General features: G+C 37.8%; 1 protein-coding gene across 10 annotated transcripts in view; it reads left to right on the plus strand.

The window, feature by feature from the left end:
• MED12L (mediator complex subunit 12L) overlaps positions 1–18,885 on the plus strand; it is a 322,241-nt gene that overhangs the window by 281,025 nt on the left and 22,331 nt on the right. For 8 of the 10 annotated variants that reach the window (XM_081064322.1, XM_081064328.1, XM_081064331.1 and 5 more), the window contains 4 exons: positions 2,873–3,084; positions 10,231–10,281; positions 16,112–16,201; positions 17,778–18,007. In XM_081064322.1, the coding sequence (XP_080920448.1) occupies positions 2,873–3,084; positions 10,231–10,281; positions 16,112–16,201; positions 17,778–18,007 (583 nt within the window). The remainder of the gene's footprint in view (positions 1–2,872; positions 3,085–10,230; positions 10,282–16,111; positions 16,202–17,777; positions 18,008–18,885) is intronic. The other 2 variants (XM_081064329.1, XM_081064330.1) reach the window with 1 other exon arrangement.

An 18,885-nucleotide genomic window follows, 5' to 3' on the forward strand; every position in this document is an offset into this window, starting at 1 on the left:
CTTGGCTTAGAGCCTGGGAGAAGCCTTATTTTGTCCTGTAAATGAGAGGTTTCTACAGCTGGCCTGGGAGTTAGAGTTTAGGTTCGGGTGTGGCTTACCACTCTCCTGCTGTATAATCTTGGCCAGGTCTTCATTTCTCTGCGCCTCGGCTTGATCCCTGGTACAACGTGTATGCTGATATATACCACCATAGAGTGCGTGATTCAATTATTCACTCAACAAAATGTATGGAATTTCATGAGCCAGACCCAGTTTGGGGGGGTTAAGGTTTGCAGTAAACAAAACAGATAAAATGCCTGTTGTTTTTTGAAGGATGAAATAAGGTTTATGTTACACATACGTGTGTGTATGTGCATAATTTAAAGTAAGTTTGAAAAAATATAACCCTAGAAGATGCCTGACACCACAGACTCAGTAAATGACCTGAATAGATTCCCACCTCAGGGCTTGGCACTTGCTGGTCCCAGGGCCTGGAATGCTGTCCCTCTGACATCTGCGTGGCTCACTGCCCGCCTCCTTTGGGTTTGCTCACACGCCACCTTCTCAGTGAGTCTTGCACTGACCACCCTGTTGTAAATTGTTAGCACACCCCTCCCCTGCACTCTGTTACCTTCCTTTCTTTCTTCTCCACGGCATCAACACTTGCTTTTGTGTACTGTTTATCTACTTACCTGCCTGCCCCCGAATGTAAGCTCGGTGAGGGCAGGTGTTTTTGTTGTTGTTGTTGTTGTTCTGTTCACTACAGTAGTCCCAGAACTTACAGCAACATCCGACTTTGTGTAAGCTCTTAAAAATAGACTGTTGAGTGAATAAATGTAGACTACAAAGAACAAACTAGACCTAATGATAAATGTGGAAAATCATACAGGACAGTCCTCTTTTTGACTTGCTCTTTTCCATTGCAAGGTCCGTGTGAACTTTTTAGCATTTGAAACTTTGTAGATATTGAAGTGAAACACAAGGACTATCTGGGAATTGAAGGCTAAGTATTTTACAAAGGCACATACCCTCTGCCCCTAGAATGCGTTTGTACATTGAGGAACCAAAAGGTATTTGTAAGGTGAGGAACTTGTGTATTAGGTAAGTTTCGTATGCGTGAAATAATAGATTTTCATAAAAACATAAATTCTATGAAGTTAGGAAGAGTATGTACAATATGTTTCCATTTATACATAGTTAAAATGCCAAATAGTATCCCTACACACACACACACACACACACACACACACACTCACACTCACACTCACACTCACACATCTTTATCAGTCTCTCTCTGTTTCTCATGTGTACACACCAGTATGGTAAATTTATAAGGAAATGTATGGAAATAATAAACACCAAATTCAGAATAGTATTTGATGGGAGAAGGGGAGGAAAGTAATTAGGTTGGAATATACAAAGGGCTTCAGCCATATTTATTATATTTTATGTTTTAGTTGATTCAGAAGTATAAGATTATAGGAAAGTTAGAAAGATTAAAAGCATGTAGGACCATAGTAGAATCTTTAAAAAGAATGTCCTTTATCTATAAAATTAATCAATTAAGTTTTTATGTATTAGTATAGTTCCCATTCTTGTTTCAACAAAAGTTACCTTGCCATATGTTACTCAAATAGACTTCCCATTTTTTTCCCAAATGTTCTTCAAATGCCACTGAATTAATCTCATAAATCACATTGCTGATTGTGGTACTGAGTCTTTAAGAGAATATGGGTTTTTCGAGTGAACAGTTTTAAAACATTTCTTCCCATTTTACAACTTGCTTTAAAAAAAGATAAAACATCTTTTGTGAGGTATTTATATAGAAGTTTTCTTGTTCACATATATTAAAGAATATAAACTTTCTAGTGAATGAAGAATTGGCACCTACTTTGAAGGCAGCAAATGTTGAAATTTTTTTTTTTCCAAACTGTTAAAGGCATTTGACAGTTTATAAATGCAAAGATGTTAAGGGTTTTTATTGGTTTCATAAGCATCACTATAATCAACATTTCTTGTTCATTTTATTTCTAGCCTTCAGAAAAGATGTGTTTTGTCTTTAGAATCGAAGTATTTGAAGTGTCCAAACATTTCAGGTTTTTAAAGTCTTTTAATGCCTCTCTACTACAAAACAGGCGTTTCATTTTGCCATGGTAAAGAAGCTTAAATAGCACGAGCCTCAAATTTGTTTAAAATTACAAAAGGGTTTCTGTGCCTGGCTTAGGACACTTGGCAAAATATACTACAAAGGCAGTACATTTTATGCAAATACTAAGTTTCTGAGGGCCTTCTGTAGCTTAAAACCCACATGATTCTGAAATTATGCCGCCGATTCTGTTTCGGGCGTTTCGCTTTGTCCTTTCAAGTGGGATCTCCGTGAAGTCATTCAGATATTATACTTCACTCTTCCATCATCCTCCCCGTCCTTTAGAAGTTATGCAATTTTTTGTAATTAAGGTTTATTGGGGTGACAATTGTCAGTAAAGTTACATAGATTTCAGGTGTACAATTCTGTATTACATCATCTATATCTCACATCGTGTGTTCACCACCCAGAGTCAGTTCTCCTTCCATCACCATATATTAGACCCCGTTTACCCTCTTCTAGAGACCCCTCCTACCTTACCCTCAGGTAACCCCTAAACTATTGTCTATGTCTATGAGTTTTTCTTTCTTCATTTGTGTATCTTGTTCTTTTGTTGTTTTCGGTTAGAAATTACTCAATTTTTAACAGATCTCTGCTATTTGTGTAGGAGTGGGGCAGTGCCTTATTTTCCATTTTGCTTCATCAAGTGAGGCGTAGAAGGTCAGGATTCTGCATTTTGAAAAAATAAGGGCGACCTATTGCATCAACGTGTAGAAAGCAAGCCTTTCCTTCCGGTCACTTTTGCAGGTGGCTCCAGGCTGGACCCTACAGGCTCCTTTGTCCCCACCAATACCAAACAGGCGCTGTCCAACATGCTGCAGCGGCGCTCGGGTGCCATCATGCAGCCACCTGCCCTTCATGCCATCACGTCTCAGCAGCACCTCATACAAATGAAGCTCCTGCAGCAGCAGCAGCACCAGCGGCTCCTCAGGCAAGCCCAGGCTCGACCTTTCCAGCAGGTTTGTCCAGCTCCCGCGCTGGAGTCCTCTGCATGTCGTGATTTTCCTCTGGCTGGGGACGAGTGTGGAGTATGTGGCATGTGTTTCTTGCGTGTATGTCCCTGTATACTTGGGTGAGGGCAGGTGTACCTCTCTTGTACAGGGTTGTAACTTCTTCTCCTTGCATTTTACTGTTGTCATTGATCAAATAAGAACTCGAAATATTTTAGGTTCATTAAAAGTATGCCTGAGCACAAAAAGGAGATCTAATGACTTTCCAGTCAATTAGAAGTAGCAGGACTTTCATCCTGGAAGTGACCTTGTCTGAGCACTCATCCCTGTTATAATTATCCCCAAGTCCTGTATTCCTTTTATCTCTACTTTCATGTATTATCACTATTTGATGTATTACTTTGAGGTCGTATCTCTGAAGCCCTGATGTTTAAGTTTTCTCCTATAGTGCCTCCTGCACACTCTATTTGTAGTGCATACTTAATAAGGTATATAGCAGACAAAGAATATATTACAAATAACAGTCAGTATGTGGAAATCTTTAATTTAATCCTTGATTTATATTATTTCTATCTTTATGCCTTATAGCCCCACTTAACTTTTTAGATAACAGCGATTGTTTAACGAAATAATGGTAGAAGTCACACAAAACTTAGCATAGACTCCTGAAACCCATGAATCTGTACAACTACATTAAAATAAAAAAAAAAGGGAGGTTTCTTTTTCTAGTTTCTATACTTTTTGTATCTTCTAATTTTTCTTTAAAAGTTTACTATTTTGATAGTGAAAATAATAATAATAATAATCAGCTAACACTAGTAGAGATAGCATTACTTATTTGCCAAAACACTTCCAAGCACTTTGAAAGTATTTTTTTTATCTTACATATCACAACAAACCTATGAATTAGACACATATGATCCTCAAAGGAAGTAGCCAGTCTACAGGAGTATGCTGCTCTAAGAAAATCCATAAAACTTCCAAATTAGCAAGAAATTTTGATGCTTTTAAAAATATATTCTTTGTACTTTGGGTAACTTTCTAGACACATCTCCATTGTATACCTTCTGGCACTTCTGTGTTCAGTCCACTGAGTGATTCGGGGGCTTGGGGGTGCAAGTAGTTTAGCAATGCATTCTTAAAAATGCTTCCCGTGTTAAATCTGTATTCTGAGAAGGACAAGAAAGAAGAAACTAGTTGAACTGCATGAGAATGCAAAGAACAGTCACCACAGACTTGTCTGTCCTTGACATCTAGTTTTTGTTCAGACTCCCTACATAGGTGTCAGTTAGGATGGGCCTAAGTTTCCTCTTACACAGAAATGATGACAATTTGATTAAAATATTTAAAAAGCTTTGGTTTCGCTTAAATACGCTGCATGTTTGGAGCCATTTAAAACCTCAGTGGAAGTTTAGCTATTCTTGGGGATGAACAAAAATAGTTAAACCATTATTTCAAATTCTTACTGAGATTTACTAGAAATTGAGTAACCATTCCACTAGGATGCATTTAGCTCCCTTTTAAAGTAATTTAAGCCTAAGTAAAATTTGCCTTCCAATAAATTTATTTAGTTTTTCATGTCTACCTTTTCATCACAAGGTATAATTTGCCTTACTAATAGTCTACTTTCAAACTATTACTGCTAAATTCAGTTATGAATTGCTGTAAGTGGTTTTAGCATAGGGGACAAGCTGGCCGGGCAATTCACAGGTAAACACGCCTGTCTTCTGAAGACTCACTTCCTCATGTAAGCTGTGACAGGCAATTTCCCCTAAAGCAAACATTGTATAAGAATTAAATAGAATAATCTACATGTCATCAAAGAATCCGTGCATATCTGGAGAAGGTAGGCTTCTGACCTAAAATGTAGCTGGAGGACCCCATGACTGCCACAGTTTCCTCTAATCACTCAAAAATACCTGACTGTTCTCTTACACCACCTAGCGTTGTACTGCTTGTACTAACAGGAATTAACTCCATTCATTGTTTCTCTGACTCTTTTGTACCGACTCTGTCTGAATGTTGGGTTTTCTTTTCTTTTCTTTTCTTTTCTTTTCTTTTCTTTTCTTTTCTTTTCTTTTCTTTTCTTTTCTTTTCTTTTCTTTTCTTTTCTTTTCTTTTCTTTTTTCTTTTCTTTTCTTTTCTTTCTTTTCTTTTCTTTTCTTTTTTCTGTTTTCCTTTTGAGAAATCAGGAATTCCTTCTTCAAGTAGTAAAAGCTCAACTTCATAATACTGATTGTACAATAATCCCCTCCTCTCCTCCCCCATATTCTTTTTTAACAGTTGAAACTGGCATTCTCTGAAGGAAGGGCTTTCAGAAGCAGAAATGTTTTCTTCTCAATCACTTCTGAAAGTGTTGGATAACTGAGGAAAACAGTATTCTTATAAGGAACAGAACTGCCTATATGGTGCAGTCATAGGGTAGAGCGGTCCTACAGAATAGATGAGAAGCTTCTAGAGTGCCTGCACCGAGGTGGTTCTGAGGGAATGTTGGCTCCTTTCCTCTCTCCTAGTAGATCATGTACAAACTATTAAATTACGTGAATCTAGTGACATACGATGTTGTGGCAGAAAAAAATTCTTGTGCTAATTCTTAAAAATCTAGAATAAAGGCAGAATTAGATGGAACATAACTGATATTGATGAACTGTTTTCATATATCGTTCTGGTACAATTTGTTTTTGTAATAAGTACTGACCTATATTCTTCATGATAAGAAACGATAGAGAATTGTTGATTCTAATTTTGGCAAGAACATTTTCTCAGGTTAAATGCCTACACATAATGTGATTCTCTCTAGCTATGTAAGAACTTGTAATGGGTTTTTTTTTTGTTGCTTTTTTTCCCGTTCTTGGCTTACAGAGAAAATGAAATGGGTATCATTTTTCTCCTTATCCTAGCAATTTTCTAATTTTCTAATTTTCCATTTTCTTAAATGTAACAAATGTGTTGGAGAATTGACATTTATCTTAACCTTTAAGACTGATCTTGGTGTTTTAGCAGATGCTTTTAAAGACTGACTGGTTTGTCCAAGCCTTGGCTGTGACTGCTCCCTCGGCCAGTGTGTGATGCCCCCTGCCTCCCCCCACCCTTTCTTGCATCAGGCATGGGGTCTGATCGTATTATTTTTTCATCTCCTGAGCACAGGGTAAAGTTCTGAGATGTTGATTGAGCGAATTCATGTTTTGAGCAGTTGTTTCCAAGAGCCTAGTGCTTACAGTAGCCTCAAGCCTTAGCAATCTGATTGTCACTCACGAACACAGAGCTGTTCTTCTGAGTGTTTCCAGGAAGCTGCTCCCAGCAGTGACCTCCTCTCCTGTGGTGGTTTTGAAATCCTCGATGGGGCAGGCAGGACACAAATTCCTGCAGTCTGGCTCTATCTCAGAGCTCGCAGGGTCTGCCTTAGCGTCTTTCCGTGTAACGGGGAGAAGTTGATGTTTGGAGGAATCACCTAGCCTTAGATGGCACATCATGGACCCCAGAGTAGCATTATAAAATTACTCTGATTCTGCTGCACAGAGTGGACATCGGCTTTAGTCACTCATGGATTATCTGTTACGGACCATTTTATAGTTCCTCAGCAATAGATTAAGACACTGGCATAGTGTCGAGAAAACAGGTGCTGAATAGCATGAATATTGTAAAGCATTTTTAATCAAATTATTTGACGTGATGATTGTTGTATAATCAGGTGTATTTTCTTGAAGCTTTAGTGCATATTGACCTGCGTAAAGGTGTGTTGGCAAGGAAACTTATTTTTGTTCTTGTTAGTCTTCATCCAGGAAAGTCAAACTGATCACTCTCCATTCCTTACTCAATGCCCTTTATTAAAATGGGACACAGTGTAGCGATTCTGTTACCTTTCTGTGCCTCCTCGTCTATAAAATGCAGCCAACACAATATTTACTTTATAGGCTTCTTGTGAAATTAATTATTTAATATATTTAACAACCTTTGAACAATGGCTGGCGCATAGTAAGTGCTCAAAAAATGTTAGCTGCCATACTTACCATTACTGTTTTATGGTTGTATTAGTTCAGAGACAATCCCTATCCCATAAAAAATAACCTTTATTTTCTTAGATTAAAAAAGCATAAAAGCACATCAAAGCTTTATTTGCATGATTAACGTTAATTATCCCTAATAAGCTTGGTGCTCAGTGGTCACCAGTAGAAGAGACCAATAACAAGGAATGTTGTTTAGTTTTTCTAATAGCCGTTTTGGTGTTTTCTAGTTGTATGTTTTCACTCTCTGAATTCTTTGATACAAACTTTAGAGGGGCTGATTTCAATATCAGTGTTAAAAATAGCACCGTATTGTATCTTTCACATAGCCTGTCACAAAAATGTAGAATATTGAGAACTGCAAAATGATGCTTAAATTGTTTTCCAATCACCTTTTTCTTATGTCCAGTATTTTTCTTGTAATAGAAAGCTTTACTTCTCCACCCCTACAATATCAATCTCCTGGCAGGGGCTTTTTACGTTTTTTTTTTGTTTTGACACAGGAAAGGGACTTAATTTTATGCCTTGGTTTATGATAAAACTTTATCCTGACTTCTCCCTTTCAACACACAAAATCATTTTGTGTTTTAAATGATTCTTATTTGTAATAATGAATCTTATATGTGTTCTTACTTGTAATAATTAATGCCAGCCTTCTTTTTAATAATGCCAGGCAGTTTATTTTCAGAGTCCAAAGAAAGATAGACAAAAGATATGTTTAGCTTAAATTGATGGAGACAAATGTGGAAGGGAGCAGTTGGTTGTAGGCTACATACAGATAATGAATCAGAAAGGATTTGCATGACATTAAAGAGGAAGATTTCTGACAGAGAAGAGAAATGATGAGCTCAGTTACAGCTAGAGGGTACTGATAAGAACACTAATTTATCACCCCGGGAGCAGGTGCCATCATTGTGCGTCCAGACAAAGGCATGAGGTAACTTAGGGAAAGAACAGTGACTGAGCCTCCCAGAGCTGTTAGCTCCTTGGCAAGAGTGAATCTGTAACTTCCTGAAAACATGCCTCTTGGATTGATGAAACCCAGTTAAGTTGAGCAACCAACCTTTTTGTCTCCTGCCATACGGAAATGGTATCCCTTGGAACACCTGTTTCCTTCCTTTGCTCTCTCCTTCTTACTCACTCCTGAGGAGTGTATTTTATACACACAGACAAGAATAGAAAATAATATAGCAAACACTAATGGACTTACCACCTAGCTTTATCAAAAATGTTCTGCCATATTTGCTCTAGATCGTTTTTTGAATAAAATAAATTATTGCAGATGTGGATTATTTCTTATCTCCTTATCTCTCATTTTCCTTCTCACCTATAAAGAGGTAATCACTATCATGAATTTAGTGTTTTTCTGTTTTGTGAATGTTTTTATACTTTTAATACATATTTTTGCATCCATTTTGACATAAGCATTATACAGTATTACTTTAAGATTTGAAACTTTATATAATAATCGCACACATGTATTATTGTATTGTTTTGCAGCTTTTGTATTTTGATGACTTTTGAATTATATTGACTTTGTTACACTTAAGTTCTATTCATTTGTTTGTCCTGGTTGAATGCTATTCCATTATGAATATTAATATTTATCCATCCTCCTGTTGATGGCCATTTAAGTTATTTCCAATTATCGCTTACTGTGAACCATGCTCCAGTAAACATTTTTGTACCTTTCTTCTATACGTATGGAGGGTTTTGGGTGCATACTTAGCAGTAGAAATGCTAATTTGCTATCCAAAGTGGTGATGAGTCCCGTGAGTTATAAATGAGTGTTTTCCTTTCTTCACATCCTCAACAATCCCTAATATTATCAGACCTTAATACCAGCTATTCAAGTTCTCCATTCTATAATTTTCCTGATTGTATAATTGGAGCAAATTTCAAAATAATTTGATTCTTATTTGATAAAGATGGACAAAATAGTCTCATTGAAACAAACCTTGGGTTTTGACAATTATCTTTAATGCATTTACTCAGAGAGTATAATTTATAAACATCTCAGTGACAAAAATGAACTTAAGATGACAAAAACAACTGAACTAGTAAATCTGTCCTAAACGGTTTTATTTTGTTCCTTGGATGGAAACCATGTCCAGGGAAGTGGGTAGTTTCCTTATTACTTATTACCTGGTATTTTTCTATTTATTTGAATGATGAGGAAGGTGCTCATTTTATTTGCTGAAATTGTGATCTGGAAGTGTACGAACCTTGATTTTTATGAGAGGGGAGCAGATTGCTGAAGAGGGGTGAGAGAGTGGGTCACTAATGGTGGTGTTGGTTGTATCTAAAGACAAGTGTCCAGACACAGTGAATCATGTGCCTGCACCTAAAATGGTGAGAATATGTAGTATTTGCTGCGGAAATTCCTCCTATAATTTCTAGTCCTAAGTGCTTTCCTAAAGTACTTTTTCTAGTACGGTTGAGAATCCTTTGCTTCATCTCTGTCTCTAAAACTCTTAAATTTTTAGTGCTCAGACACAACGTCACTTAAAATCCCATTACAAAAATGATTAAACAAGGAAATTATTTACCTGAGAAATAGGAAATTTTCCCTGTTCTGACTCCGATTCCCTGTTCGTGTGTAAACATTGGTGGCACTGTAAATATGTGTTGTCTCTTTTGGTTGATTGGATGTATGATGAAACTGATGCTCTGTATTCATTTGCTTTACTAGGGCCAGAGCTATCTAATTACATCCTCCAACAGTATATGACCTACTGACTTGTTCACTGAATGTCTTATCCATTTCATGTGACCCAAATGTCCTGAGCTCTCCCAATGCCTCTAGGCTGGGCTCCCGGTTCACTGAGGCGCCGACATCTTTTTGTTACAGGAAGTATCTGTGTGTGGTCTCTCCCCTACCTCCTTTGTGCTGCCATTTAACCCCCAGGCTATGCTAACCATTATATGAATATTACAGTATTATATTTCAGTGTCCCAGCCTATGTGATGTCATTTGGCATATAAATTAGTTAATAAAACCTCTGTGGAGCCTGGGTTTCTAAGTCTTGACTCCCTGAAACATTGTTTTAAAATGAACTATTTCATCTGTATTTTGGCTACGACCCCCGTCATTAGGCTGAAAAATCTTATCTGTATTGTCTGCCGTTTTCTTGCTGTCCCCTTTCTGTAGGACTTCTGTAACTCTGCTGTCTCCCTTCTGGAAGACTTTGACAACATAATGGTAACACCCCTGCTGTCATTCCTTTTCTTTTTTTTAAGTAAACTTTTATAGCATTGTTCTTTGAACATCAAAATGAGAAGTGGGTTATTCTTCTATAGTGGTAATAATTATAGCCTTCATTTCACTGTTATTCACTCGGTTTATGTTTGAGACTGTAACACAAATTCATGAGTGCATTGACCATGTTTGATTTAATGGAATTTATTTCCGAAAGTTTTCCCCTTTGACTGCCTCATGATTTTCATCATACATGTGTATGGTAGCGAAACCAGTGGACATGCATCGCCTGGGCTTGGGAACATAAGACCAGTTTGTGCCCTTTCATTTCAGTCCCAGTTTCGAACCTGTCTCTTCCTGAGCTCTGGGTTCTCTCTGTGGTAACTCCCATCATCAGCAGAGGAACGCATGGCATGCTGACTCATAAGCCAGTGCAAGATAATGAAAACTGTGGTTATGAAACATACCCTTCTCATTACATCCCACTCACTGGCTAGTCCAAACTTCTCAAAAGAACGCATCATTTCTATTCTCTTTCCTGTATGGAGAGGATGTTTTTTTGAGCATAGGTCTTGTGCATGCATGTCATAAGACTTCCCCTCTACTGCTTTGCCTGAGCTAGCTAAGAATGCATGTTTTGCATTAAATTACTTATAGGTTTCTGTATCAGGTAGCCAACTTACAACATAAACCAAGAAGCATTAGAATAAAAAAGAGCACACATCTCAGATGTGAATGTAAGTCAACTTGTTTCACTGCCAATTTAATGGGTAACATTTTCTATACATTGGTGAAAATATCCTTAACTGCATTATTCAAGCTTTGGAAATATTTAGATTATTAACTACTTGTTATATAGGCAATTTCTTTAATAGTTATTTCAGCAAAGGAAAGTTTGGAGACTTTTCTTAAAAGAATCAATTTTTCTATCCATTTTTTTTGTCACTGTTTTGTACAGAGAGCAGGTAAGGTTCTTACTTATTTAAAAATTTTAATTAAACATCAAATTTGAAACTATTTTGGAGGTCGCTTATTTTCTGTAAGGCATTTGTTGTCAGATAATGTAATTCTGATAGAAAACAATTTGTACCAATCATTGATCTTACTTTTTTAAAAACAGAATAGACAAAATATTTTATTTGTAGAGTATTTAAAGTCAAGGTTCTATGTTTTTTATATTCATTCAAATTAGTGGAAATGTGTGTATATTAGTGTATCTTTGCTTTCCTTTTCACCGTATTTATTTTCCTTTATTATTCTCTAATATTAAAAATTTAATGAATGTATATACTCAATCATTATATTATTTATGGACATGTTAATAGAATATATTGTGAAAGTTTGGTATTGTATGAAGTATGTTTATTTTAGAATAAATCAGTTGGTTCCAGCAGTTAACCTTACTGTTAGTTGATTCCCAATCAATTTATCTTTGATGAGAAAGCTTTATAAAAGAATCAAGCATAACTGCTGAACAGTACCTCTTATAATATAGAATTTTCTCTGTCTGTTGTCTGAATTAAAATACACAAGTATGATGTGATGACCGTAACTTCTGGTTCACAACATGTGTTTGAGCCTTGAGGAATCATTACTCAGTACCTTCCAAACTAGTATCACAAATAAAACCATTTTTGCTAGATGGCTCATAAAACATTACCCACTGGTTTTCATTGGGTGACTTTCGTTACTATTCCTAACTCAGCATTTTCAGAAACAGTCACAAAATCTGGCTGTGGTTTTTCCAGTACAGCTTGTCTCCCTACTTGCGACTTTTAGACACTATTGAAAAGTCACTAAATAGGGATTTGGACGGAGGTGGAGGACATTACTAGTAAATAGAGTGGCTAGAAAATTCCTGATCCTGAAATGCTGTTGATTTTAATGCTTAATGTCTGCTAGTTGGCGGTATAACCAATTCTCCTTTAAAAAGAGACCTGACTCGAGTGATTGAGAGCTAATGAAGAGAACAGGACTCAGAAGAATGCAAGTTATGTTTGAAGATGATTTATCAAAACTTTTTAACTTACTGGATGCATTTATTTTAAAAGGCCTCTTTGAGTTAACATATTTGAGCTCAGATATTTCTCTTGTCTAATTAAAAGTAAAGCAGTAAGAGAGAAAATTGTTCTTTTAAAGGCCAGGAAAATGAGTCAGCTTTGAACAGCACTACTTTTTGCAAAGAAGTTTTTACAAAGTTTACGTTTTTTTAAATATAATGGATTACTACTTCTTACGCAGAGTCAAGCTCAAAGTAAAGTGCATAAAAACAGGCTAGAGAGACCACATGGAGGTAGCACTGTAGAGGGGGGGCTGTGTAACTGTCGAATTTCCCACTGGAAGAACTTTCCTTTAGTAACTGGTTCATTCCCTTAGCACATCTAACTAAGTCTGGTACTGAGTGTAGGAGCTGGAGCCAGGGCACAGATGTGTCTCATTTTCTCTCTCACTGATGTGCTCAAAATCATATGGCACCTGTCTGGACATACATGTTCCATCAGCATCCAGCCTCCTGAACTTGAATTGTCCTTCACACTCATAACAATATGAAGTTACTGTTGCCTCTGATGGTTCAGGTAAGCAGAATAAATCAAAAGGGAGAAATTGAGCTACTATCCAGATATCAATGAAGTCAGAAAGATGAAATCATTAGAATGATTGATACTAAAAAGGAAATTAAAAATGAGATTCCAAAACAAAGCATGACGCTAAAAGATACCGGGCAATTGGAAAGCACTTGGTGAATTAACTTATGCTGAAACACAGAGGGTGCCAAAAAAGTGTGTATACATTTTAAGAAAGGAAAAAAAAGGGTACTAAAATTGTAATATTCACTATCTATCTACAAAAGATGAATACAAGTCATGTGTCCTCGTATACATTGTTTTGGCACCCCCGGTATATATCCCACTTTACCTCTGGAAGACTTGGTTACCAGATACACTAAAGTAAATCTTAGATTTTTCTCAACAGGTATTTATAGAGCACTTACTATATACCAGACACAGCGCTAGGACCAATTAAAACTAAAAATAAAACTTAGGATGTTTTCCAAAGCTAACAGATAAATGAATTATGAATAAGTAAGTGATTATGGGTCCCTGTTTGCCAGGCGTGCACCCGCCGTGCACCCGCTGTCCTGATGTGTCCCAATTTGGATGAGTAGTCCCTTCTTGATTAAATGCAGCAAAACCATCCCCACCAACATTAAGAAACTTTTACTGAAGCTCAACTTTCAGTTTCCTTGCTTATTCCCACATTATGGTCCTCAGTTAGCATTTGTAAAATCTATCAAGTTAAGAACTTTTCAAAAGAACTTTTCTTTTTCATTCTTTCCCCAACACATTGAACTATTTGTACAAATTGAAATTAGTCTGTTCTTGATATTATTCCAGGAAAAACCAAAGAACGGTAGGAGGCCATTTCAGTTTGGTGGAAGAGACTGGGTATTTTTCAAAATAATTCGGGGCAACACACAATAATAAAGCTATTCACAGAGCACTTGGAAAGTGCTAGCCAAATTGGGGTGTTTGTGATTGCCTCAGGATGATACCGCATACCTGAATTGTTACCTTACAGTACTTAACTGAGTGGTGGGAGGGAGTATCATATGTTCACAAATAAAAGTTAACCTTTTGACAAAAATGGTTGAGAATGCATGAATTTTAGAGTGTAAAAACTGATTTGAAAGTTTCGATCCTTTCCTCTTTCTTTTGAAGTTATAATGTTTTTCCTTGAATGGTAATTTTGTGATTATTTAAAAAAATGTAGAATAGTTTTTAATTCATATTTTTTCAATCTCAACAGTTATTTGTCAATAAAAGAGTGTAGCCCAGTAACTCAGATACTTACCTTAGTAGTATGCTAGTTTCCCCCACGTGTAAGTCACAGTTTGTTTCATAAGTTTCATCAAAAGCAAAGGAAGAGTAAAGAGTTAAAAAGATCTGTTTTATGCATCTTCACGTACAAATCACATCTTGTTTCCCTTCACACCAAAACGGCATGCGTGGGTATTATGGACTACTTGTGGATGGCAAGATTCTAATTCACATATAAACAATTCATTTTTCTTCCTTTGTAAAAATGGTACTATATATATATATTTGTCTCCATCAAGGAACACAACAATATGTTTCAGGGACTTTATCTGACACAGTCAGGGAGCACTGATTTAAGGAGTAGCATTTAAAGATCTAGTTGATTCAATGACTCTTCGGCATACTGTTTGGAGAATCAAAAACCATCAGATACTGTGGTTTCTCATAGAGGGATCTGGGACTATTTATCTTAGACACAAGCAAATAGAGATGGAATTGCACTTAGATTAATCAGCTAAAGGCTGTGGAGAGTGAGATTCTTGTTGAAGCTGTTATATGCAGATGCCATAGTAGATGCTGTCAGAAATTCTTGTTTGGTTGGGGTATGGGTGACAGTCCCCTTAGGAGAGGCTGAACTTTCTTAAATGCCCTCAAGTGATTTTATGTGGGGATCAAAGAAAGGGCTGCACTGTCTGCTGTATACATTTTAGTTCACTATCTCTTATCAAGTCTCAATAGAGATTCTCCTTTCGGTTATTTTGGGGGCTGAGTTTAAGATGGTAAATGTCCCTAACTAATAAGCACTGAGTGAGCTCTTAAATATCTTTATCCTTGATACCACATATGAGGTATCTCTTCATAATGGAAGGAGCCCTGGGCTTTGGGGTCAGATTCACCTGCGTTCAGGTAATGGCTCGGCCAGGTCTGGCTGAGGTCACTGAGCTGCTTAAGCTCTTTGAGCCTAACTTTTCCTAGCTGAAGAAAATGGGAATGATGCTCTCTCCTGGCAGAGTTCCTATGAAAAAGTGGAGCTAAGAACCAGAAGCCCGCTCACTGGTATATAATAGATGTTTAATAATGGTTGGTGTTCTCCCTCTTAGCTAAATGTGTATGCCTTTCTCCTTGCTAGAAATATCTATACCATTATCCTGGAGCATTAAAATGCTTTATATAACTGTAATTTAGCACTTTTTAAAAATGTGGACATCTGATATAAAACAGTAGTAAACTATCCTAGGATAAATCCCATTCTTTATAGTAAGTCCTGAAGGAACGTAGGGACGGTTGGACGCTAGGCCTCTTTGTTATTCTTACTGCAGGCTTCCATGAAGGCGTTTCTACCACCAAACATAAAATGCATACTGCTCTCATGAATACTTTCATTTTCCTAAGGCCAAAATATGTATTAAGATCAGTGAACAGATGTTCGTTGGTTTTATTTTATACTGTAGTTGGTTAGAATTGTATTTGCTATTACTTTATAAATTTTTATTGATTATATTTGAATTGATTCTTAGAGTCATAGGAGATACCAAATTCATCCATTGGCTAGATAGCTAAATAGGCAATTTTCAGGTCACTATGATGAAGCTTTATTAAAAAGTCATGGAATTCGTATATGGCATATGTATGTACAACGCCTTTCCCTTACGGGCACGGGATGGTGTGTCTCTGGTTTTGGATTTCACAATGAGGGACCCACGTCTTTACTCTGGAGGGGCATTTGTACCTTCCACAGGAACACCATCTCAGAACCACTTATTGCCTCTTATGGCTTGTACTTATATCTGTGTTATCGTTGGGGACATCTGCAGTCTTTAGAAGACATAATAAGTTCAACAGTCTGCATACATAAGAAATTGATGAGAAATCGAATTTAATGCAGTTTGGAAATCTGCAAGTTCTGTATTCGCATAATGAGATTTGGTGTCGTGGGTTATTGGGGTTATTAGTCAGGAGCTCAAATCAAGCCCTTGCTGTTATGATGGAGCGTTCTCCTCGGCTTTGTTTTCCAGGGTCAGCCGGGGGACCAGGCTGCTCTCTTTGCTGCACAAGCACGGCCCTCCCCTCAGCTCCCCCAGTATCCAGGGCTGCAGCAAGCACAGGTACCCACATTTGCTTCATAGATGCTACCCGGATTTGTAATGCTCTTTATTTGAAATGGGAAACCAAGTAAATAAGGTATCAACTCCCGTATGGGATCTAGAACTTAGTTACTTCTGCTTTCAGATTATAATTGACATTTCCAAAAAAGCATTACCAGTGATTGTTGAACCAGTCTCAGGATTGATTAAATTAAAGAAGAAAACATTTTAGGAAATTCTTGAAAACAAAACTAAATTCAAACTTCTCTATTAATGATGCTTAAGAGTCCCAGAGTACTTATATCTAATATATGGGTTATCATATTCAAAGAGGTATCATGGTAGAATAAGAAGATAATTGACCTTGGAATGAGACCTTGGCAAAATCCCTGGCAACTTACTAGCTGTGTAGCATTGCGCATGTTACTCTGAGTCTTGGTTTCCTTCTCTGTAAAGTAGAAGTGAGCGTGTGAGGGTTTCAGACAACCTATGAAACTAAATGCTACACCAGCTACACAGCGCTGCTCAGCCAATGGTGAACTTGCCGTCATGTAATATAAATGTGAGGAGCAATTTTTTTCTAAGAATCTTGTTACTTCCATATACTTTGACCCTATGCCTCCCCTCATCAGGAACCAGGGGTGTGGGTGAGATTGCTAGATGGGGCTGGCAATTCATACTGTGTTCTCAGCTGAAAGGAAAGCTGGGGTCAGCCTCCAGAGCCCTCCAGCCTGGGTCCATCCACAGTGCCTGCCGCAATGCTGCGTCCTACATTCCTCTCTCTTGCAGTCAGAGCCATTAGACGGTATTATAATATGGTGCTTTGAGGGGCTGAAGGGCAGTCCTCTTCTGCTCTAATTGGCATTCTGTTCTATACATTGTAGGTAGTGATCCAGCAGAACGTCAGGTCTTTCATTTACGTTAGATGTCAAGATTTAGAGAAACAGGTTCTCATATGTTAAAGTTGCAGAGAAAAATTAAGTGTTCAGATGGTTGGTACAGTGCTGGGCTAGAGGGTATTGAATAGTCGCCAATTATACCCTTACCCTCCGGTTAAGGTATTATTTGGGTTTTCCTTTTTGTAACTGGTTAGTTACCGCAGGCACATTCATCAGATCCGAGGAGGAGTCATCACATGTCAGGAGAGCGTATGCCATTATTTTAGTTTACACTGAGCATGGGGGTAGCTTTTCGGACTAATTTTGCAAGTGACATTAATGATGCTTGGCGTCTGTTGCACATTGACGTCATCTGGGCTTGGAAAGTATGGCTGCTTGTCCATAAAGAAAAATGACCTTCCTTCCCTCAGAATAAGCACCTGATCTTAAAACTAATCTCTTAACCAAATAACGATTCTTTTTGTTTTTTAATTGCATGTTCTGGTAAATTATTATGTAACCAGTTCATTCTCTAATTTTATGCCTAGTCTTTCTGCCTCCATGGTGGTTGTCCTCTTCAGATTTTGAGTCATAAGAGCATTAGAGAAGAGTGGATTTCAGAGGGCGCCTCCTGGGTACTTTTTGCTCCATGTGTCTTAGCAACAGGAGAGCTGGTGATAAGTTGAAACACTGACTTGCTTCCTCCTGCCTGTCTGCAGACCATGCCCCAGGGCTATACGATGTACGGAACACAAATGCCTCTGCAGCAAACCCCACAGCAGCAGGCCGGCGGTGTGGTTCTGTCGCCCAGCTATAACTCCAGGACCTGTCCAGCTGCACATTCCAACCCAGCACTACTGGAAAGACTCAGACAGATGCAGCAGCCGCCGAGTGGCTATGTGCAGCAGCAGGCGTCGCCATACCTGCAGCCTTTGACTGGCACTCAGAGGTGACCCATCTAGAAATAATGATTGCAATAGTAGACACTCATGTTCTTTTATTTGTTAGGTTTCTTCTAGGGCATGGGGCTTCATACTGTTTTTATGAACTTTTATATTTGCATAGAATTTGCATTCTGTCACCTCATTTTTAGGAACACCCAGGCAGAGATTCAAAATAAGCAGTGGCCCATCTTGTTTATTTCATTCCAGGCCCCTGCAGTTCGATTTGCATCTTCCATAGCATGGGTGTAATAGTTTTAGGTGATACCATTATATTCCCTCCAGTGTTCTTTCGTTTCCCCTTTTAAAAAAGATTTTTTGGCTAAAAGTATCTAAGATTTTAAAAATGTTGAATATGGTTAGCAATACCTTACTAGAATGTGTTGATCAGAACTCTAAAGTCTATGACTGCAGTAATCGTGCATGGTGCTCAAAAGAGTTTTATTCAATTTTAGTTTCTACCTTTTCCACTTCAGAGATGATTCGCAAAGCAGGATCAGAACAGCTTTTTTTCCAGTTCTTGTTTAATCAGATCCCGTGGGTGGCTAACTGCACTGTCCATTACAGTAGCTGCCATCCACGTGTGACTATTTAAATTTAGACTAGTTAAAATTGTATTAAAAACGTAGTTCCTCAGTTACGCTGGTTACGTTTCAAGTGTTCAGGAGCCACATGGAGCCCGAGGGGCCAGCTTTGAAGGTTTGTGATTAGGGCAGTCACATGTCGCTGTGCTTGGAAGGGCCCCATGCTTGATTTAATGCTCTTCTGTCACCCTCTTGCTAACTTTTGGTCAGGAAGCCCTGCAGTTTGTTTTGTCTAAGACCCAAAAATGAGGTAGCTGGTCCTGGTGGCCAGTGGCTGTCTTATTGGACAGCACAGATGTGGA

Source organism: Rhinolophus hipposideros, assembly GCF_964194185.1.
Source record: "Rhinolophus hipposideros genome assembly, chromosome: 2".
NCBI lineage: Eukaryota > Metazoa > Chordata > Mammalia > Chiroptera > Rhinolophidae > Rhinolophus > Rhinolophus hipposideros.